Source organism: Vombatus ursinus, unplaced genomic scaffold (assembly GCF_900497805.2).
Source record: "Vombatus ursinus unplaced genomic scaffold, bare-nosed wombat genome assembly UNPS02004833.1, whole genome shotgun sequence".
In the NCBI taxonomy this organism is placed as follows: domain Eukaryota; kingdom Metazoa; phylum Chordata; class Mammalia; order Diprotodontia; family Vombatidae; genus Vombatus; species Vombatus ursinus.
The window spans coordinates 195,337-218,172 of NW_020944611.1; the positions used below are offsets into that span (position 1 = coordinate 195,337).

Consider the following 22,836-nt stretch of genomic DNA (forward strand, 5'->3'; position numbering starts at 1 on the left):
TTATGTAATCAAAATTGTCTGTTATCTTATGTGATCTTCTCTATCCCTTGTTTGGTAATAAACTTTCCCCCTACCCACGACTGAAAAGTCTTTTCTTCCAATTTCCTTCTGATTTCGCCTTTTATGTCTAAGATACTGTATCCACTTAGAGTCTTTCTTGATATGCAGCGTGAAATGTTTGTTTCGGTCTCGTTTCGGTCTCGTTTCTGCCAGATAACTTTCCAGTTTTTCCAGTGGATTTTGTCCAGTAGTGAGTGAGTCACTACCTTAGTAATGAAGGTCACACCACACTGATGCTTTCATGCTGGTGCTTTCCTTTGTTTCGGTAGGTTGTGTACCCAATCTCTTCCAGTGATCTATTTCTCTCTTTTAGCCAGTACCAGTTGTTGGGATGATCGACAGTTTGAGATCTTTTGTTGCTGGGCTCCCTTCTTTCCCACTTTTTTTCTTATTATTTCCCTTGTGATTCTTCACCTTTCTTTATTCCATATGAATTTCATTTTTTCTTAGCTTTATTTTTTAAAAATCCCATACTCATTTGATGTGGCGCTAGAAAAGTAAATTAACTTAGGTAATATTGTAATTTTTATTATATCAGCTCAACCTACCTATGAGCAAATGATATTTCTTCAGTTATTTTATTATTTTCTTTATTTCTCCAAAGAGTGTTTTATAGATGAATTCATATATCTCCTTGATATGTCTTGGTAGAGTCCCATATATCTTATACATTGTATAGTTATTTTGAATGGAGTTTCTCTTTCTCTTCCTGCTAGGTTTTATTGATAATGTGAGTTATTTTGATGATTTTCATGGATATGTTTAATGTCCTGCAACTTTACTGAATGAACTGATTGTTTCGTTAACTTTTAGTTGTCTCTAAGATTTTCTAAGTCAATTATCACACCATTTACAAAAAGCAGTGATTTTGTTTGTCCTTTGGCTGTGCTTATTCTCTTGATGTCTACAGATCGCTTTTTCAGTAGCGTCTTCATACAGAGTGGTGAAACGACGTCCTCATTCTACCCTTGGTCTTATTAGAATTGTCTCTCCATTACTTATCATGTTTGTCCTTCATTTCAAGGGGCTATTATTTACTGTGCTAAGGAAAGATCTAGTTATTCCTCTGCTTTCTAGTCTTTCTTTGAAAGAAATAAGTATTGAATTTCATCAGAAACCTTTTTAGCACTTATTGATATAATCCTGTATATTTGTTATTTATGCTATCAACATGATTTACATTTATAGTTTTTCTCATATTAAACCAGCTCTGCCTTGCTGGGGTAAACCTAGCCTTGTCATGGTGTATAATCTTTCTAATATGTTGTTTTGTCCTATTTGCCAATATTTTATTTAAAATTTATGTAGCAACGTTCATTTAGGGTATTGGTCTACAGTTTTCTTTCTCTGCTGTGCGTGTCTCTCTCTAGGGATAGATATAAAACCATTATGGGTTTAATACCTAAACTAGGGAGAGGCAAAGCAGGGGTGTATGTGTGTGTGTGTGTGTGTGTGTGTGTGTGTGTGTCCATTACAGGTTTACCATTTAGTTCCTAACCCAGTATGTAGGTATATACCCACATGTAATAGATATGTACGTATGTATATACACATACATGCACATACTGTGTGTGTGTGTTGTGTGTGCTTTCCCTTCCTATGTACTACCTGAGGCTCTGTTTCTTAAATAGTTCTTCTGGTTCTAAAATAGTCACCAAACCAGAAATTGAGAATTCTGTGGAACTTAAGCCTGATTGTAACAAAGCCTTCCTATCCCTCACGGCAAGGAACGGAGCTTTGGCAGAGAACGAAGTAAAGAAACATTGGTCATTTGCTTTAGACCCAGAGTTAGGAAGTCATGGGCCCAGAGGATTCCAGGGACAGGATGTGAAAATGGAACAGAAGACCCGAGCCGACGCTGTCGCGTCTGTCGTCTGCCTTTGGACACCGAGTTCAGTCTGAATCGCCAGGTGCCGTGGGCGTCCCAGAGAGCTGCTCTTACCCTGAATGGCCTTGAAAGAGGGAGGTGTTCAGGACAAGGCAGATGAGACCCCGGATGGAGTGCTGAGAGCCACAGTTTAGGAAGGACTTTGCCCATTCCCAAGGACCTGGAGGAGCTTCCGTGAGAGCTGTCCTCCTGTAGCTGACAACCTGGCCCATGTAAGAGGAGTGAAGCTGGTTCTGCTCGGCCCAAGAAGAAGAGACTCAGATCTCTGGGTCAGAAGGGTCTGCCCGCTCCAGCCTCGCTCTCCCTGTCTAATCCCCTTGTACGGCTGCTTTCAACGTGGAATTGTGGCACTCTCAGTGGCGGCTCCTTGCACGGTAATGCTGAAGAATCTCAAGTCAGAGGAGATGTCTGGAGCTGGGCAGTGCTTCAGTGTCCCCGCTGGAACCTCCCCAGGTGACAGCCTTTGTGGGAACCCTCCACGAACCCCTGTAATTATTCTGGCGTTTCCCCCTTGCGGCCTCAATTGCCTCTTCCTCTGACATCTGCAGGCATCTCTCTGATGCTCCCTGCTAGCCTGATGCTGTCCTTAGGTCCTGCTGGGGAAGCAGTGTGAGACCCTGCAGCCTCGTTGCCTTCCTGTAGATGCTCTCATCAGCGATCCAAAGGCATTCACCAGTGGTGACAGTGTGTGCCCCATACTCAGACACTGGGGGAGGCTTGCCTTCCCCTTGGGGAGCAGCGCGCACACATAGACGCTGAGCTTTGAAGGGAGTGAGGGATTCTGGGGCACAGCTGCTGGAGGAAGTGGAGCTGTTGGTTTGGTCGGGCCCAGAGAGCACAGCCGTGGCCGATCAGAGGGGCTGGAGTGGACGGAGGAGTCCTTCCTCGAAGGGACCCCCGGGACAAAGGCCGAGTGCACGGGCTGTGTGTGGCTCCCGAGGCAGCCCAGGCTTGTCCGTAGCTCCTCTGGCCGCTGAGCCCACTGACGGCCCCCCGAGCATTTTTCTTAACTGTGGTCTAGCCATCCTCGCTTCACTTTGTCGGAGAACGTTGAACCTGCCAAAAAGGGAATTTGTTGAAAGTATGAAACCCCCAGGGCAATGGCCAAGCACTCCGGGAACCCTTCTAGACTGTCTGGCCCCCCAAACACCTTTGGGCTCCCTTTAGATGGCTCTCTTGTCTTGCTCGGGGGCTTCCCGCGTTGCACGCGAGGGCATGACAAGGGCAGAGTTCTCCATAAGGAAAACGGACTGGGAGATCGGTTAGGAGGCTTTCGGATCGGTCTAGGCAAGCGGTGACTAAAGAGAGGGCCGCTAGGGGGCGCCATAGTGCATGCAGGGCCAGGCCTGAGTCAGGAAGACTCATCTTCACGAGGTCCAGTCTGGCTTCAGACACTTACTGGCTGTGCGACCCCGGGCAAGGCTAGTCTTCTTGCCATCCCTCACATGGCACATGCCATCTCTTGACTCATGTCCATACCTGCACTCTCACCTCACCTCAGCTGTGCTGCCTAGAATCCCTGACTGCCTTCAGAGCTCAGCTGCTGCCTCTGCTGATGCCCCCAGTTACCTTGTGATTGTGAGAGCAGGGACTGGTCCTCTCTGCCTTTGTATGCCCAGAGCCTAGTGCAGCGGCTGGTACAAAGGACGTGTGTGAGCCTGTGCTTAAGCCCTGAGGCGATTCACTGATGGTTTTCGGTTTTCTCCCATTACATGGTATCAGCACAGCCTGAGCTTGGAACCGATGCTGTGGAAAGCTCTTAAGTTTCCTTTGGAATAGAGGACTTTGTTGATTCAGTGCCATTTTTGTGTTCTTGTTCAGTCTTATTATTAGTCTGGCAGGAGGCATGCTGTCGGTTTGCAGTTGCCTCTTAGCGTCCGGGCTTTACTAAGACTGGAGACACAGTTGCGGTGGATCTGTAGGGGAGTAGAACGTTTGTTTCCGTGATATTTTCACTGGGGCACATGCCTGGAGGTCAAGCACATGCACCTTTATTGAAGGTCATGGTTTGTCCACTTGGCTGGGGTCCTGGGCACGAGGCTCATCCCAGAGCTTTCGTGTCGATGCCGATTGTGTGTGTAGAAGCGGCTGCTGTTGGAAAGCCTCTTTGCACAAGCTGGATGTGGTCACTTTTATGATAGTGCTGCCCTTCCTTTAAGGCCGGTAATTAAACTGTAAATTGGTTTCCACTTTAGAGAGTCAGTCTTTTCCAAATATAAGGAGGCAAAATGCTATTAAGATGTGGTGCTCCCTTCATGTAGCTGATTGTGTCCAAGACAGTTGCTATGGTAACAGCATCTTCTGTTTTCTCTCGCCTGCTATTTTTATTTCTTTACTATCTCAAGTTGTTTTCATTTCCAGTATCAAGGTCTCCCTTCCCATTTTTTTTAATGGAGCTGTTTGACAGCTTTAATGCATAGTACTGTCTGTTCTTGGATTACAAAAAGCATCTTAATAAAGACAGTCAGACTAGGAACAAACAGGAAAAGCGCTGGAATATAACTTACCTAAAACCATGGAAAAAATGACGCGAGGTGAGAAGAGTCCTTTTGTTCTGGATGAAAAACAAACCAACATGACTGCTTTTTCTGACTATCCAAAAGAATTCATAATTAGGTAACTGGCTTTTAATGTATATTAAAATACAAATGTTCATGTTAAATATTATGTTCCATTTCATCATGATTGCAGTGAAATCATTTTCACATTTTCTGCTAGGTGAGACAGGGATGGGAAAGGGTTGAGGCCTGGCTTGTTTTTCATCCTTCTGCAGGCTTGGAGGGAGGATCAAGAATGGAAATTTACCACTAAGTCTTTATGTCCTAAGTGGCTCAGCATTCTTAAGAAACAAACAATTGGGATAAAAAGCAGAGGTTAACCCCCTGAAGCGTTTCTGCATTTCTTTTCTGATTCCCTTGGGCACTCCTGACCAGCTGGCCTGTAGCTTTGCACTCAGCACTCTAGAGATGGGTTGGGATGATTGGGGAAAATTGTAGCCATTTGAACAAATGTCAGGGTGAGATCTGTGGACCAAATAGTATTTTTCTGTCTTTTTTCCCACCTTGTAGGAGTGTTTTCATCTTCTAATATTTATGACACTGAGTAGGACAGCTAAGTAAAGATATATTCATAGTGGGGTATGAAGTGTAGATTTTTAGCTATTTCATTTTGATGTATAAGAAAAGACTCTTTAAAGTTAACTTGGTTTTATTCCACACCATTCATGTCAAATCTCCAAGTAAATTCTTATTTTAAAATCTCTCCTAAAGGTCATATTTTAAGGTTAAGAGAGGGTTGGCTTTTGTAGTGGCAGAAATATAGGGGAAATGAGAGTCAAAGAAGCACAGAGGATAACTAGGAACACTTAGCCATCAGTCCATGAGCATTTACTGTCTACCATGTGCCAGGCACTGTGATGAGGTAAATAGCTGCTTGGGGAGCTCAAGGACTCAAGGAGCTCACGTTCTCATAGGTGTCGGGAAGGAAAGTGAACAAATAGGTAAATTAAGGCAATTCTCCAAGGGGCATAACAGTTTATGAACAGGCCTGCCTTCATCTGTGCCAAAGGACCCCAAGTGAGGGCCTGTCTCCCTTCTCATTGGCCTGATACACATCATGTGAACCTCCTTGGCCAAGGCAATCCCGACTGCTGGACATGAGGAGGTGGGTTCTCCTTATTACTTCATCGACCAGGACTAATCTTCAGGTGGAAGGGTTAATCTGAAGCTAGGGAAAGTGGGCCGGCCTTCACTTGTGGCTGATCAGACCCCTCTCTTTAGGAGTGGAGACCTGGCTGCCTCTAGCAGTCTTGGCAAGAGAAGCATGAGCCTTCTCAGTCAGGTTCTCTGTGGTCACCCCTAACTTTGATTAGGAAAATCAGGACACAGGAGTCATCCCCTGGGGAGGGCCTCGCTCAAGCTGGCTTCTGTGCCTAGGGGGCAAGCAGGTGAGGGGCCCAGCCCACACTGGGAGTCATCGCCTTACGCCATCACGCCCTTCAGAAGGGAGGTCTGTCAAAATGAGGAAAAGGATGGATCACAGAGAATATTGGGTATTAAATAATGGAGCACCATGTTAAATTTTCCTTGTAGGGAGTCAGCAATTATGCGGATACGTGTAGTTCGGTGGAGGGTGCCATGTAGAAGTTGGTGCTCAAAAAGGCAGGGGCTCTCTGAGTTAGGGTAAGAAGGATGCCCGCTGCAGAAGCAGCGAGGCTGGAGGAGGGGAGGCGTCGTGTGCGAGGAGCTGAGAGAAGGCAGCTTTGATTGGATGGCGAGTATGGGAGGGAGAATGGTGTCCACTGAGCAAGGTAGGATAGGTTGGGGCTAGGGGTGTTGGATTCCAGAGGCAATAGGGAGCCTCAGCAGGAATTGAGTAGAGCGTCTGATGGCCAGATCTGTGCTGAAGGAAAATTAATTTGTGGTGGTTTGTAGGATGAACAAGAGTGGGGAAAGACTTGAGGCAGAGAAACCATTTAGATGAGTGTTATAATAATCGAAGTGAAAGGTAAGGAGGGCCTCAGTGTGAGTGGAGCGAAGGGCTTACACTCAGCAAGGACTGTGGGGTGAGGGAATGCGTTACGATGCATGTCTACATGCTGAGAACGCAAGTGTGGGAGAGCAGCGGGATGGTGCTTTCTCTGGTGGGAGAGGAGAGGCCTCCCAGGTCCTTTTAAGGAAGGCACGTGAAGGAACATGGCAGAGTTGGCCTCATCCGAAGGCAAGAAGAAACAGGGAGATGCCCTTGGAGGGGTGCCGGTCATCTTATGTGCTGGTGACAAAACAAACAAACCAAAAAGCCTCATAAAAATGACTGGAGCGTGTGGAACAACAGTATCTGTTACAGAAGATGAAGGAACCACCAAATGAGATCCCACAAAGAACTCATCATTCCTTCCAATTAAATCAGCAGTGTGCTTTAATATTCTGTAGCTTCGATACAAATTGTTCAGAGGGAGGGGAAGACTTGGAACAGTATATTGGAAGATACAGCTCGATTTAGGACATGAGAGAGGACAAAGGCTTATAGACTGCAGAGAAGTCTCAATATCAGGAATACTGTCCTAGAAAAAAGGATTAAATTCTAGTAGAATGTAAGCTTCTTGAGATAAGTCTATGGAGTTGCTTGATTTGAATTCAGAAGAGAGTTAGGGGGTGCTAGATTTTGTGAGCCCTTAATAACATCCCAGACAATAATAGACAGGAAATGTCTGACTACTGATTTGGGTAACATTTCCAAAGCAGTTGTTGATGTATAATCAGACCACTGACTTGTCTAAAGCAAAGACCAAAATCAATAACAAATTGTAAGACAGAATAAAAAATGAAATGTAGATGTGGCATGTAATTTCACTCTGACATATTTAAACAAACTGTTAATTCTGAAAAATTGGAAGTAGACAGAAAGAACAGACTTTTCCTAAGGTTATAGGTTTTGGGGGTAGGGAACACCAATGCATATTGGTAACTTGTTGGGAACATGTTGGTGTAGAGAGTTGTCTGGGTCCCGAGGGATTAAATAACTTGTCTGTATTTAGACAACTAGTAAGTGCTTGAAACAGGATTTAAACCCAGATCTTCTTGTTTCCACTCAAAATGTAGACTCAAGGGGGTTTTAATCAATGTAAACCAGCTCCTACAGTGAGGAGGCCAAAGGAAACTAGAAACCTCTAGCTAGCAAAGGTTTGATCTTGACGGTTGTAGAGGTTTGGTGATGACTAGAGCGGAGACTTATTTGAAATGTCTTGTGGAAGATTGTGAGCATTACTGTTTCATAAAACACTGAAGGACAGTGGAGGGGGGTGGTGGGAATCTGTGGAAATCTTGAGAGACTGAGAGCACCCTCACAACATCTAAGCCTGACGCTGTAAGGACCAACTCGCAAAAGGTAGGAAAGCTCTCTCGTTTCCGTAAGTGACCATAGAAGCTGCCATGTTAGACCTCCAACTAACATCGTGGTCTTCTTGGAGCCCTTCCAGCAAAGGCTGGTGACCAGTTGTGTGTCAGGTGTGGACATCTATTTGGGGTCCTCCTCTGCCGTCTCCTTTTGCCTTCAATCTTTCCCAACATCAAGGTTTTCCCCAATGAAGCCTGTCTTATGGTGTAGCCAAAGTATTTAGGCTTCAGTCTCAGTATTTAACCTGCCAGTGAATAGCCTGAATTAATTTCTTTAAGTATTGACTGATTTGATCTCCTTGCTGTCTAAGAGACTCTCAAAAATGTCCTCCATCACCACAATTCAGAAGCGTTGATTGTCTGGCACTCAGCTTTTCTTGTTGTCCAACTCTCACAGCCATATTGCTACAGGAAAAACCATAGCTTTGACCTTTGTGGGCAAAGTGATTGATATCTCTTTTTTTGTATACTGTCCAGATTTGCCATAGTTTTTATTCAAAGGAGCAAGTGTCTTTTAATTTCACAGCTGCTATCACCATCTGCAATGATCTTTGAGCCCGAGAATATAAAATTGGACCCTGCTTCCATTTCTTTCTCCTCTGTTTACCAGGCAGTGATGGGACCAGTTGCTAGAATCTTAGTTTTTTTTGATGTTAAACTTCAGGACAGCTTTTACATTCTCCTCTTTTACCTTCATCAAGAGTCCTCTTCACTTTGTGCCATCCAAGTGGTATCATTCGCATATCTGAGATTGTTTCTCTTAGCAACCTCAAGTCTGGCTTTTGATTTGTCCAGCCTGGCATTTCACATGATGTGCTCTGCATATGAATTAAGTAAATAAGGTGACAACATGCAGCTTTATCATAGTCCTTTTCCAATCTTAAACCAGTCAGTTCCATGTTTGCTTCTACTGTTGGTTCTTGACCAGAGTACAGGTTCCTCAGGAGACAAGATGATCTGGTCCTCCTATTTCTTTGAAGACTCGCCACATTTTGTTGTGACCCACACAATCAAAGCCTGTAGTGTAGTCAGTGAAGCAGAAGCAGATGTTTTCCTGAAACTCCAGCCGATGTTGGCAATTTGGTCTCTAGTTCCTCTGTCTCTTTGAAAACCCGCCTGCTCTTCTGGTAATTCTTGGTTCACATGTTGCTGAAGCCTGGCTTGTGGAATCTTAAGTGGACCTTGCTGGTGTGTGAGATGAGCACAGTTGCTTGGTAATTTGAATGTTCCTGGGCATTACCCTTCTTTAGGATTGGGGACGTAAACTGATCTTCTCCAGTCCAGCGGTCACCGTTGAGTTTTCCAAGTGTATTGAGTGTAGCGCTTGAACAACATCCTCTCATAGGATTTTAAACTCCAGCTCGGCTGGAGTTCCATCCCCTCCACCAGCCTTATTGTCGGCAACGCGTCCTGAGGCCCACCTGGCCTCACTCTCTGGCACGCCTTCCTCTAGATCATAACTGCGCTGTCGCGGTTATTGGCGGCGTGTGTTCTTGCCACCTCTTTGAACTCTTCTTCTTCTGTTAAGGAACCACCATTCCTGTCTTTTATCGTGCCCATTCCTTTGATATCTCTAGTTTTCTTGAAGAGACTTGTCTTTCCCATTCTCTTCTTTTCTTCTACGTCTTTGCTCATTTAAGAAAGCCTTATTTTTTCTTACTGTTCTCTGGAATTCTGCATTTAGTTGGGTATATGTTTCCTTTCTCCTTTCCCTTTCCCTTTCCTTGTTTCCTCAGCTATTTCTAAAGCCTCGTCAGACCGCCATTTTGTTTTCTTCCACTTCTTTTTATTTGGGATATTTTTTGTTGCTGCCGCCTGTACAGTACTGCAAACCTCTATCCCTAGTTCTTCAGGCCCTCTGTCTACCAGATCTAATCCCTTCAATCTATTCATCACTTCCCATTTATATTCACAGGCGATGTTATTTAGGTCATACTTACCTGATCTGATAGTTTTCCCTACTTTCTTCAGTTTAAGTCTGTATTTAGCAATAAGAAGCCCATGATCTGATCCACAGTCAGCTTCAGGGCTTGGTTTAACTGACTGTGTAGAGCTTCCCCACCTTTGGCTGCAAAGACATAATCAATCTGACTTTGATGTTGACCATCTGGTGATGTCCATGTGTGGAGTCACTTTTTGGGTTGTTAAAAAAGAGTATTTGCTTTCACCAGTCGGTTGTCTTGACAAAACTCTATTAGTCTCTGCCCTGCATCATTTGGTACTCTGAGGCCAAACTCTCCCGTTATCCCAGTTTTCTTTTGATTTCCCACTTTAGCATGCCAATCCCCTATGATGAATGTGGCGCCTTTTTGGGTGTTACTCATAGAACTGATTGACTTTGGCCTCTCTGGCGTCAGTGGTTGGGAGCATAGACTTGTATTACTGTGATGTTGAACGGTTCCTCTTGTATTGGAACAGAATTCATTTGGTCATTTTGGGGATTATGCCCCAGTTCTGCTTTTCTCACCCTATTATTGACCAGGAGGATTCCTTCATTTCTTTTAAAGGATTCAGTCGAATATGCAATGGTCACCCGAATTAAAATAACTGTAGTTATTACCTCCCTCCATGCTAAGGGGCATGTGTGTTTCTTGAGGGCAGGGACCATCTCTCCCTTGTGTTTGTTTGCTGAGCAGGGGCTTAGTACATATTTTTAATTGTTTTCCTTGCGGCAGTCACCCTGAACTTTTGAATAGAATCACAGGTTCAGGACAGATAAGGGTCCGAGAGCTCAGTGACTCCAAACCCTTCCCTTCACCATTTTACAGATGAGAAAATTGAGGCCCAGCGAAGGGAAGGGACTTGTCCAAGGTCACATAAGTTGTAAATGTCAGAGGCAGGATGCAGTTCTTTGGACCTGTGTTTTCCTTGGTGTGGGGGAACCCCTAGTGAAGCTCCTTTTACTAAATTTGTCTGTTTAGCAACTTGCCTGAGGGCACTGAGGGCTTAAGTGCTTTGGCTCTGGTCACCCTGCCAGTATTGGGCCTCAGCTCGATTTGAACCCAGTGCTTCCTGGCTCTCTGGACACTATTCCTTGCTGCGTCTTGGAGTCCCATCACCGGGGCGCAGATCGGCCCTCTAGACAAACTGTCTGAATTGTTCCTCCTGCAAGCTGTGTGATTGCTCTGTGCTGACATCAAAGCCACGGGCTGATGTGCTGCCTCATTCACAGCTAGAAGGTGTCTGTTTTTACAGACGACCACACTGAGCCCCGGAGGCCTAGCAGCTTGTCCACAGTGGCCGAGCCAGAATTGGAACCCAAGGCCTTGGATTCCAAAGCCAGAGTGCCCTTTGTGCTACCTCTGAGGCTGCAGGCTCTGGAGTGGGAAAAGCCCGAGTTCAGCACTCCCTCTTTGGGTGACCTTGGGCAAGTCACTTAACTTCTGTTTGCCTCAGTCACCTTCATTTTAAAGTGGTGATAATAACAGTGGAGGGTTGTTGTGAGGATCAAATGAGATGGGATTTGTAAAGCGCTTAGTACAGCGCCTGGCACGTAGTAGGCTCTTGTTCTTCAGTTGTCTCTTTTTGTGACCCCATTTGGGGTTTTCTTGGCAAAGATACTGGAGGGGTTTGTCATTTCCTTCTCCAGCTCATTTTGCAAATGAGGAGGCTGAGGCATACGGTCAAGTGACTTGCCCAGGGTCACACAACTAGTGTCTGAAGCCAGATTTGAACTCAGGAAGAGGAGTTTTCCAGACTCCATGTCAGGTGCTCAGTGCACTATGGCTGTCCACATATAGTAGATGCTTGATAAATGCTTGTTTCCATCCCTTCCTCCGCAGCCTTAGTGGACTCAGAATCTTATATCTCCCCCCTTAAGTTAGTCAGTTGTGGCATGGTCTGTTTGAAAGTACTGTGTATGATCCGCTATTGAGCGGAAAGTTTCTCTTCCTCGGTAACTGGTGTTCTCTTTGTAGCGAAGGCTTCGCAAGGAACGTAGAGCAGCAAGAAACAGCTAAGCAAAGTGCTTAGAATCCACTGAGCTTGTCTTTGCCAGGTGGAGCAAAGTTCTGTTTGTTTTTAGGTTTAATTCAGATAAAAGTCTTGAGGCAAATGCCTATTCTAAAAGTTCCCATCACTTTTTCAGGTGCTTTTATCCAGGTCATGCCTTGGAGCATGAGGCTTATTTACCTTGGATGCAGTAGGCCTTAGAGAAATTCTTGGCGCTCCAGCCTCTTCTGCTCTAAAGTGTGTGTTGGGGGCGGGGGCACGTTCCTCCTGCAAACAAGGAGGTTCTTTAATTGGGTCCATCTTCCCTTTGAACATGTATAAGCACTTTTCACAAACTTGTTCTGATGACATGTAACCCAAACCAGAAGAGCCTTGCCCCTGTGCTAGAAATGTCAGGCCGTCTGAATGGCTGAAATTCTGTTCTGTTTGGGAAGGACCCTTAAAAGTTCGTCCAAATAATGCCGATCTCTTTACCAAAGCCCCACGGTGATGCTGTCTGAGGTGATGAATGTGAATTGGGTCTAGAAGGTATGAAGTTCCATTTTAAATGAGGAGATGCAGACTTGCAGTAATCATATGAAAGACAAAGCCTGCTCTGCCGCCTCCCAGCATGAAGTGTTAGAAATGAAAACCTTCCCTGCGGGCCTTGGTTGGTCTAGTGTACTAATAACTGATTATCCTGATCATCTGAGACTCTCTCTGAATATCAGAGGGCCAATTACATGTTGTCTTGAGAATGCCAAAGAGAGCACATTTTGTCATACAATTAATAGACGCTGGCTGGACACAGCAGGTTTGCTCTCCTGGTTTTTTTATCCTCTGGTTTGTGGCTGAAATTTTGTTTTGCAGAAATGGAAACAGACGGCCCAGTTATCACACGGCTCCCTCTTCCTCAGGAGGTGCTGCTGTTAATAGATACGCCTGGCTGCTCCAGTGTTTAGCTGAAGTATTAAATGATACCTTTAAATTAAAAACCTTCGTCAAGCTAATCCAGGGTAACTAAGCTGCAGACTCCTGGCTGTGAGGAGACCGGAGAACCTTTTTCTAGCTTTGTAGTGGAGATACAAAGAGTCTCTTTGCAGCCCAGCCACGGGGTTGGGGTTGGCTGCAGGGCCTGCCAGGCTCGGGAGCGCAAGGGGCCAGGCTGCGTCTTTGCTTCTGAACCAGCGCCTGTCGATGGAACCTGGAGGGGGAGTCACGTGGGAGAAGCCGTGCCTTCTGCACCTCTGTAGCCCCCAGTCAGGAGTAGCGTTGGAGCTCCTTGTTTGTTTTGGAGTCCCCAGGGTCATGAGCAAAGGGCCCTCGTCAGCGCTGACTTCACTTTGTCACTGCTGTCAGTTACGCAAAGTTAAGGTGCTAAATTTACCCTAAAAGTCGCCGACTCTCAGTCAAAAGGAGTGTCCGGCAAGAGTAAAAGTGGAGCCGTTACACCCTCCTGGAGGATCCCTGTGGGCTGTGTGTTGACCCAGAGAATGACAGAGTGGCGTTATTTGTGTCCCTTTGTATTGTTTATCAAGTATTTTCCAGTTACATTTTAATCTGGGTTGGCCGTTTGTTTGACACCTCTGGGGTAAATACGTCACAGTATCCCCAGCAGGTGGTCATCCAGTATTGGCTTGAAATTCTCCAAAAAAAGGAAAACCTAGTCGTTTCCAAAAAGGCCCGTTCTCCTTTGGCATCTCACTTACACTCAGAAAGTTATATCTTTCCACTGAATCTCAGTCTACCTCTGCTCCTTCTACCCATTGCCCCTTGTTCACCCTTTGGGGCTAAGCAGAATGAGTCACGTGACATCTCTTCAGGTACTTGAAGACAGCTGTCATCTCTTCCTCCCCCAGCCCCACCCAATTCCAGAGCAGAAGGTGAGGTCCCTCACCATCCTGAAAGCTCTGTTCAGTGTGGTGCCCAGAACTGAACACAGAGTACGCAATGTTCTGGGGTCACACAGCATCCTAGACCTACCTGCATTTGGGAATAGCAGCTAGACCTGAGTAGACCCACACTCGCAAGGCCTCGGCGATTGAATTTTGACAGCACTAATTGGTGGACGCTCAGAGTGTTGGTCCCAGAGAAGAGAAGTGACCGCAGATGGTGCTTCCTCAGCAGAAGGGCAGGGGAGGAGGAGGCGTGAGCAGCTGCTCACCTTGTCCCTCCTCTACGCTGACATAAAGTCTTTTTGAGAATGGTCTCTCCAAGTTTCTTAAGGCATGTCGTCGATGGCAGCCTTTGCCAGACTGTTTCCTGTCCAGGTCCACAGGGTTGTGCTCATGAACTTACTGAGACTCCTGGAGAATATTAGATCCCGTCATTTTTCTGGTTTATTGGTTTACAGCAGGGGTGGGGAGCCTATAGCCTCGAGGCCTCACATGGCCCTCTGGGTCCTCGGGTGCAGCCCTTTGACTGAGTCTAAGTTTTACAGAACAAACCCTTTTATGAAGGGGACTCAGTCAGAGGGCCACACTCGAGGGCCTGGAGGGCCACACATGGCCTCGAGCTCGCAGGCTCCCCAGTGTCCAGTGTTGCCTCGGAGGCTTTTGTCAGAGTCACCTCCCACCTATACAACAGCATTACTGAAATGACGTAGCTGCAGGAACTCTAAAAGTGACTGTGTCTGGTGGCAGGGGATGGCAGGGGGCAGACTTGGAGGTGGGTGCAGGACAAGCAGCAGACAGATGAGCATGAAAGCAGCCCCCTCAGGGACAGCAAATCACATGACCTTTGGCCTCTCAAGGCCTTGACCTCCCTCCCACCCCATTGCCCATCTTGCTGTTGATTTCCTGCTCCTGCTTCAGGCACTGCTTTCCACCACTGGCCTTTCAGCTCTGGGGTCCATACCCTAGTTCCTCACCTTAGCATCTTCGCTCTTCCTGAGCCAGGCTTCACCCAGCTGGTAGAACTTGTCCAGTTAAGGTATCGTGACCTTTCCAGAAAGAGAGCTGTAAGCAAACAGAGATGTCATATAAAAATGCCTCCCATGAGGTCCAAATTAGAGCAGTTCCTGCTAATATTGAGATTCTCCAAATGACCCTGTTCACTGATGGCATTGTACTAATTGTGTCTAGCCTTGTCATACCATAGAGCTAAAAACTTTGTAGCAGTGCACCCTGGGTCATCCACCATAGAAAAGCAAAGTGGATGAAAAATGTACATTGCTTTGACCCTGGTGGGACAGCCCATTCAATTAGGTGACTTTTGGAGACATTCTGGATGCGGATAATGAATAAATAAACAGAGAATAATAGTAGGCAATAAATAATAATAGATAATAAACACAGAAGAAAGAAACAGGCCAGGATTGCATTTGGGAAATGGCATTGAGCTTTCATACTGCTTGCTGCTGCAAACATCCCTCCCCTGAATACTGAGATTTTCTCAGTGATGCTACAAGGCTGCAGATCCCAGAGAGGGAATGACAGCCCACGGGCACCTGGCACCTGTGTGGTCACCACTGGTTGGTGACCACAGCACGCCATGAAGGAAACTTGCTCATGGAATGATCCAGGAAACACGGTCATAGTTACACGTGAGCAGATGGGAGACCAGAAAGCTAGCTCACGGACAGCCCGCGTGGCTTGTGTGCTTTGTAGGAGGGGCCTCTGGGACCTTGATGGACAGAAATTACCTGGCACGAGAAGGCGTTGAGGGATGGCAGTCTGCGTTGGTGGAGGGAACATCAGCCCCAGGAGGGAAATGACGGAGCCACCCATCCATTTTCAGTGGTTTCTCATATTCCACGTGCAGGTGTGGTTCAATTGTACTTTCACTTGAGATCATTTTTACTTTTTAGATTGGAAAAGAGCACATGAAAACATCCTGAATTATGAATGAAGTCTAGCGCTTTGATCAGCAGCTGCAGTAGCTAGGGCTGTGGATGAGGCGGCCCAGAAGATTGAAAGATTTTAAGGAAATTAGTTGTTAATTAGAATTCTGTGAGGTAATGAAGCAGGCTATGTACGGTGACCACTTCTGTCCACAGCCCTCAGCAGAGAGGAAGGCAGCGCTTGGGATTTGGTCAATGCACTTCCAGAGCCCTCGTCCTAAGGGCGTCATCTTAGTGTGGGTGTGATGCCAGGAAACGAGAAATAAAACGTCTCTCTACTAACTCTGTTTTCCCAGCTTTGAATTATGCACCTGTTGTCTCCCATTGTGAGGCCCTTGAGATCAAGGATCATTTTTTGTTTTTCCTTTGTTTCCCCTTTACTTCGTATATTGCCTGGCATATAGTAAGCACGGGAAAAGGACCCACACGTACAAAAATATTCACAGCAGCTCTTTCTGTGGTGGCAAAGAATTGGAAATTGAGGGGATGCCCATCCACTGGGGAATGGCTGAACATGAATGTAATGGAATACTATTGTGTTATAAGAAATGATGAGCAGGCAGACTTCAGATAAATCTGGAAAGACTTGTATGGACTGATGCTGAGTGAAGTGAGCAGAACCAGAACGTTGTACACAGTAACAGCCACGTTGTGCGATGACTAACATTGATAGACTTAGCCCTTCTCAACAGTGCAAGGATCTAAGACAATCCCAAAGGCCTCATGATGGAAAATGCTATCCACATCCAGAGAAAGAACCATGGAGTTTGAATGCAGATCGAAGCAACTATTTGCTGGTTTTTTTCTTCTGTTTTGTTTTGTTTTCTCTTTCTTGTGGTTCCTCCTATTGGTTCTAATTCTTCCTTACAACATCACTAATGTGAAAATATGTTTAATAGGAATGTATGTGTATAACCTATATCAGATTGCATGCTATCTTGGGGAGGGAGGCAGGCAGGGAGGGGGAGAAAAATATAAAACTCAAAAGCTTATGGAAGTGATTGCTGATAAATCAAAATAAGTTAATAAAAAGAAAATGGAGGCCGAAGTCTTGTCTTTGAGTTTGGGTGTTGGGTGGTGTCTGAGGAAGGTGAGATCTTTCTGTAACATGGAGGAACAGGAGCAGGGCTTTATCCGTCATGTTGTCGGACTGAGGCCCTCGGCTCACCAGCAGCCAGATGCTCGAACACATGGTCGGAAACCCCTACCATCTGGGGAAGGAGAAAAAAAACCAAGGCCACTGAGTCATGGAGGCGCTGCCCCAAGCTTGGTCCTGTGTCTGAGAGGTGAAAAGACAGGCTGGGGACAGCTCGGCCAGAAGCTGTGCCAGCCTCGCTGGCTCCATGTGTTCTGTATGGCCGATGTACGCAACCGGGTAGCCGGGCCTTCCGCGGGGTCTTTCTCAGCACGTATGGACAGGCCGCACCAGCGACAGGGACCCAGAATTTAGGATCATGGCGGGGCTGGCCAGGGATGGGATGAGGAAGGAGGACCGAGCTAGGCGTGTGGCCCCTCAGGGGAAGAGAGCCGTGGTTATTTTCAGCAGTCATGTGCCTGTGTGTCGCTGCTTATTAACAACTAAGGTAATAATGAATGTTTCCCCCTAGGCCTGAGAGCTGGTCGCCATAGGATTCTATCATCTTGATGCCCTGCCTCATGGTGCCATCTCCTTTCATCCCTAGGGGCAAGACCATAGATAGAAAACTGGGGGGACCTCAGCTACTCTTGTCTAGTCTAACCCCTCTGATTCCCCAGAGGCTACCTCAGCTGCCCACGGTTACCTAGGGAGTAAGTGGTATCACTGAGAATTGAACTCAGGTTCTGTGACTACCACTCAGCCCTCTTTTCATTGGTCATTGCCAATAGTGGCCAGTGAATCCTTGCCAATCAGTCTTGTTAAATGGGGGATGGAGAAGCCTTCTAAGTGACTGACCCTTAGTTTCCACTTGTTTGTGATGTCTCCCCCACCTTGATGGGCATTGACCCTTTGGGATTCCTCTCCCCCTGGGTCTTTGGGACACGAGAGCCAGTGCCTCTCACGTTGCAGTCTGATTTGGAGGAGAATGCAGCGACCCATTTACTGTGAAGAGGACAGGGCAGCTAAGTATTTCAAGAAAGCTTTGGCTGGCATAGAACCTTGAAGACCTTGTTGACTTCTGAGTCCTGCAAAGATTGGAGAGCTGATAAAAACTGGCTTTGTTTTGTTTTGGTGACATCGGGGAAATCTTCACACAGTCTGCAAAGCTGTGCCCAGGAGGTCTGGTCTCTGCCCTCAAGGAGAAAAGAGCTGGACGTGAACATCTGTAGTACAGGGGGCAGGTGTGGTGAGGATGCCGCCTAATGGGCGGTGCTGACCAAGCGTGGAAGATGTGCGGAGAGGAGGGAGAGATGACTTGTGACTGAGCACAGACAGGAAAGAGAGCGCCTTCCAGTTGAGGGGAGTGGACGGAGGCAGGAGAGTTCATGGAGGGGCAAGGTGTTCACACCAGCCAACGTGCAAGGTTTGGGGTAAAGGGAGGTGAAAGGTGATTCAACCCAGGCCGGTTGGGGTCAGATTGTGAGGGCCTGGACAGGCCAAACTAAGTCATTCAGGCAACAGGGAGCCATGGAGAGACTTTTTGAATGGGAGAGTGACCCATTTAGAGCTTTAAGAACATAAGCCTCCTGGTGTGGGCAGAGAGACCAGGCAAGACTTGCAGATCGATTTAGGGGTGGAGCAGTAAGGTCCTGCACTGGGGTGCTGACGGAGGGGGAGCAGAAGGGACAACTCCCTGTTTGACAAGGTTGCTGGCAGTAATTAGGTGTGAGCGGCATCTTACACCACAGAGTGCGCAAGATGGAGATGGGCCCTGCTGAAAATTAGAGCATCAGATTAGTGCCTTCCCTAGCTCTGATGGGAGGCAGGGGTAGCGGTGACACGGAAGAGAAGACAGGTTATGTCAGTCATGTGAAATTGAAACAGGCGTGCGTGAACACAAGGACCCGCCGAGAGGCCAGGGGAGGCAGTGGCTTCCCTGAGCTGGTGGGCCGTGTGCTGCCCGCCCACTCAGGGACAAGGGGCTTCCCTGGTTCTTCGGCAGATGTCACTGAGCCTCCCGCTCATGACTCCACAAAGGAGAGCCTTGGCTCCCCTGGCCCGTGGATGGGCCGTGAATTGACTGTCTCCATGCCTTTCTTGTTCATCTGTACTTTGACCCTCTCTGGGTCCTCCCTCGTGGGAAGCTTTCCCTGCCCACTCTCAGCCTCCCTCTTTTTCGCCTTGTTGTCGGTACCTCTTTGACGGGGGTTCAGATTTCACCATTTCTGCTGCACATGTCTTATCTCCTCCAATAAAACTGTAAGCTGTGTGAGGGCAGGGATGCTGCTTTTTCAGTTTGCACCAGATGGACTGCGACAGTGCTGAGACGTAGTAGAGTATCAGTGAACGCTTGTTGAGAGGAATCGAATTTGTCGTTAACTCATAGGCTTAGTTACGAGTTCCGGGTTATCCCCTGCCTAACTACCTTGCTCTGGGCCTGTCCTTTCCCTTCTCTTGGCCACTGGGCCTCAGTTCCTCCATTCGTAAGTCAGGTAGGATAGACTAAGGTCACTGAGGCCTTGCCAGCTCCAACGACCTATACTTCTAACTGTTTTACGTGACTTGGCACAGACGGTCTCGTTTGGCTGAACCCCTTTTCTGAAGAGAAGCCCATCTGGGGGGCGTGGAGTTGCTATGGTGCCATGGTAGAGGGCACCAAGGGCTTTTAGAAGCAACTTCTTCCCCTTTGCGGTAGTTCGTGACAGCTCCTCTCTGTGTTCCCACATATCTCAGTACTTGGCAAAGAAACAGCAACAACTGAGCCTTTGGTTGCAGGACAAAATGGCGTCAGGTTCGTGTTCTCACCCAGGGCTGTTTGTCAGTGTGTTCCGCGCGTTCCAGATAAATTCCCTCGGGCCACTCCCCTCAGGCACCCTGTCTTGCAGCAAAGTAAAACAGTGATGTTTAACCAAAGCCTCCGTCGTCCCTAACAGAGCACACACCATTCCACGCCAGAGCCCCACCTGTCCAAGGAGAGGAGGAGCTGTGTTTGCTTAACCTTTCTGCAGAGCCTGGAGTGTCGGCTGTAGTCGCGCCAGGATTAGCTTTTGCTTTCCTGCTCTCTTCATTTACGGCGCTCTAAGTGTTGATGGTTCTATTTACTTCACTCTGCAGTAGCTCGGTCACATCTAACTGGGCTGTCTGAAATTCCTCATTGTTCTTGGTACTTTGACCCATCGCTTCCTCGCTGACGGACGTCCACTTTGTGTCCAGCGTTTTTGGTGTCACAGAAAGCGCTGCCGTGAGCACTTTGCTCTCTCTTTCTGACCCGTTCCCGGGATCACTAGGTCAGAAGGTTTGTTGATAGTTCTCTCATCGTTCCAAAATTACTCCCATGATGACACATAGAGGCACTGATATTGGTCTGCGTGGATTATTTCCTTGGAACGCTCTTCTTCCCTCAGGACGTGTATAGGGCTGTGGAAAGTCGGGCCCAGTGTGCCTCAGGAGAAGGTGCTTTCTCCTCTGTGACATCAGAATTTGACCGGAGGGATTTCCGAACATGAGTCGTGCGGGTCCCCAGAGTGTGGAGACGTGCTGGGGGTAGCCGCAGCCATGGTGAGACCGTGGTTGTGTTCCTCTGTGAAATGGCCCTCGATACTGATTTTGTTTTTCCTTTTTAGCTGAAAGGTCACAGATACAGTCCAGGCTATAATGCAGACGTGGGGGACAAGTGGATCTGGCTGAAGTGAAGTGAAGCCTTTCTCCCTTGGAGCAGTTACAGGCCCTGACAGTACACGAGCCAGTCACCTCAAAAATGAGCCTCCAGTTACGGGATGGAAGAAGAGAATGGCCTCACCGAGAACGGGCTGCTTGTGGCACCCCTATGAGCTTTCTCCTTGGATCCCTAGCAATATTGGTTAAAGCCAGAAGTTCCCAAAACTGGTTGGTAGGACCAGAAATACCTTTCTTCCATTGCCTTGGGCTCTGGCCCCTGTAGGGTCTGTATTTTGCTTCCTTCGACTTCGGAGAAATAAAACCTTTTCTGTGGAACTCCCTGAAGTGTGTGTGTGTGTGTGTGTGGGTCCGTGTGTCTGTCCGTCCCCGACTCCCCCAAGTGCTGGGGTCCTGCCTCTTACTCCCACAGTCTGACTGCTGTATCAAACTAAAACCCAAAGAGTACAGAATGAAGGAGGGAAGGAAAATGGCCACAGATTGACCCAGCAGAGCGTTAGTCTTGATCGGCATTTTGGTAGAGGCTTGCCTGAAAGCCATCGTCAGCCGTTCTCCTGATTCTTCCTCTGATGGGCCATTATGAGCTCAGAGTATCGAGGAAGTAAAATGCAAGGAGAAAGTAGTAATTAGTACCTCTGAGTCCCACCAGACAAGACCCCTGTTTGTGGTCTCAGTCAGCCTGGCCTCTCCCTCCTGCTCTGCGATGTCAGCTGAAACGTGGGCAGAGGCGGGGGCGCTAAGCTGGGGGAGGATTCAGAGGGTGATTTGGAAGTATGTTTGAGAACAACGGGCCTGAGAAGGATGCAGAGTGACCCTTGTTTCCATTTTAGCTTACAAGAGGTGAAAATGCAGCTTCCTGGCCATTTTTGAGTCACAGACCATCTTTAAGTGGTTGTAATTTTGTGTTTCCGGCAAGGAGCTGAGCGCTTTAATAATTAAATGAAAGTGCTGCTGGGCATTGGGCCAGTCACGCAGGGCCTCTGGTGCCAAGCACCTCTGTTAGGGCCCTGACTTCCCCCACACAAACCCATTATGTGCGGAGGGGAAAGAAAGAAAAATCTTTTTAATTATCTTCAGTGTGCCTGGCGGAGGCTGCCCCCTCTTTGCAGGGCCCTCACTCTTCCTAAACCCTGACCACGCTGCAGCGTGGGAAATGATGACCGTGTGGTCAGGGCGACTGGTGAGATCCCCTGCCCACCACCCCGACCCCCTTGCATGTAGCTTCAGGTTTGAATGACCGCCAGCCACTGTAAACATTGGTTTTTCACAGGGATTTGTGTGCAAGCCTGTGTGCTGGAGGCTACCGAGGGAGGGAATATGAATTTGGAATGGTACTGTTTCATTTTCCAATATTCTCTTTTACATGGTTGTTGAGCAGAGATACAGAGACAGGAAAGATCCTTTAATGTTTGTCCTTCCCGTTAAAATGCTGCAGAATAATCACAGCACATCCGAGGTGGAAAGGACCGCTGTAGCTGCCTGCACCCCAAAGGATCCTCGGCTCAGGAAGACCTCCGGAGAGATTGGGCCCTCTCCATCTGGGAAGCTTTGAGTACCAGGAAATGCTTCTTACACCAAACCTAGCGTTACCTCCATTTTGCCTTGTTCTGCTTGTGGAAGCCATGCAGAACAAGGCGAATTTTTTCCTGGTGTCAGACGTAAATCCATTCTCCTTCCCCCAGAGTCTTCTCCCGGTGGAATACCCCCGCTTCCTTCAGTAGCCTAAACTTGAATCCTTTCCTCTGAACACTTTCCAGAATGCTATTCCCAGGACTGGCCATAGTCCTTCCCATGTGGACCATCCCTTCCTTATTTCTCTATCGTTGTCTCTCTTCAGCCCAAGCGTACGTTTGTGTCTTGGCTGCCTAGTGACAGTGTGGACTGCAGCTGAACTGGTGGTCCTCTGATCTCTTTCAGATAAACTGCTTTCTAGCTCGGCTTTCCCGCACCTTGTGCTTGAATGTAGTGGTGGTGTAGGGATCCCTTAATTCTTTTCTCTGTCTCTCTCTCTCTGTCTCTCTCTCTGGCACAGAATGAAGATAATTCAGTTCAATAAAACTATTTTAACTTAAGACCAAAAAAGTAACATTTAGAACAAATACTTTCCCAAAAGTCAGTGGCAGAAGTCTGGATGGCACAGATGATGTGGATTTCAGTCCTCTCTGACACGTGCCAGCTGTGTGACCCTGAGAAGTCACTGCCTCTCAGGGCCCAAAGCAGCGCGAAGATGAGAAGCTGAAGACCAGGTGGATCCTTTCCTGTAGGACAAGTCTCCTGGCTAAGTCCTCCTCACCCGATGAAATCACAGGCTCCCCCTTGGCTTCCCCTCAGAAACACGGCCCCTGCCGCAGCCTGAACACAAGCCTACAGATTCCTTCCTGCGTCCCCTCCTGAACAGGGTGACAGGCTCGGTTGTTCCCAGACGCTCTTCTGTTGGCCGTTCAGAAAACCCTCCTTTTAGATTTAGGGA

The 22,836-nt window shown here is 47.4% G+C and overlaps 1 protein-coding gene across 1 annotated transcript in view; it reads left to right on the forward strand.

Moving 5' to 3' along the window:
* The window catches only part of LOC114027932 (NADH dehydrogenase [ubiquinone] 1 alpha subcomplex subunit 10, mitochondrial-like), a 50,674-nt gene extending 29,981 nt beyond the window's left edge, over positions 1-20,693 (forward strand). Inside the window, exon 10 of the mRNA XM_027842085.1 lies at positions 20,315-20,693. Coding sequence (XP_027697886.1) covers positions 20,315-20,383 — 69 coding nt within the window. The 3' untranslated portion in view covers positions 20,384-20,693. The remainder of the gene's footprint in view (positions 1-20,314) is intronic.
* The last annotated feature ends 2,143 nt before the right edge of the window (positions 20,694-22,836 follow it).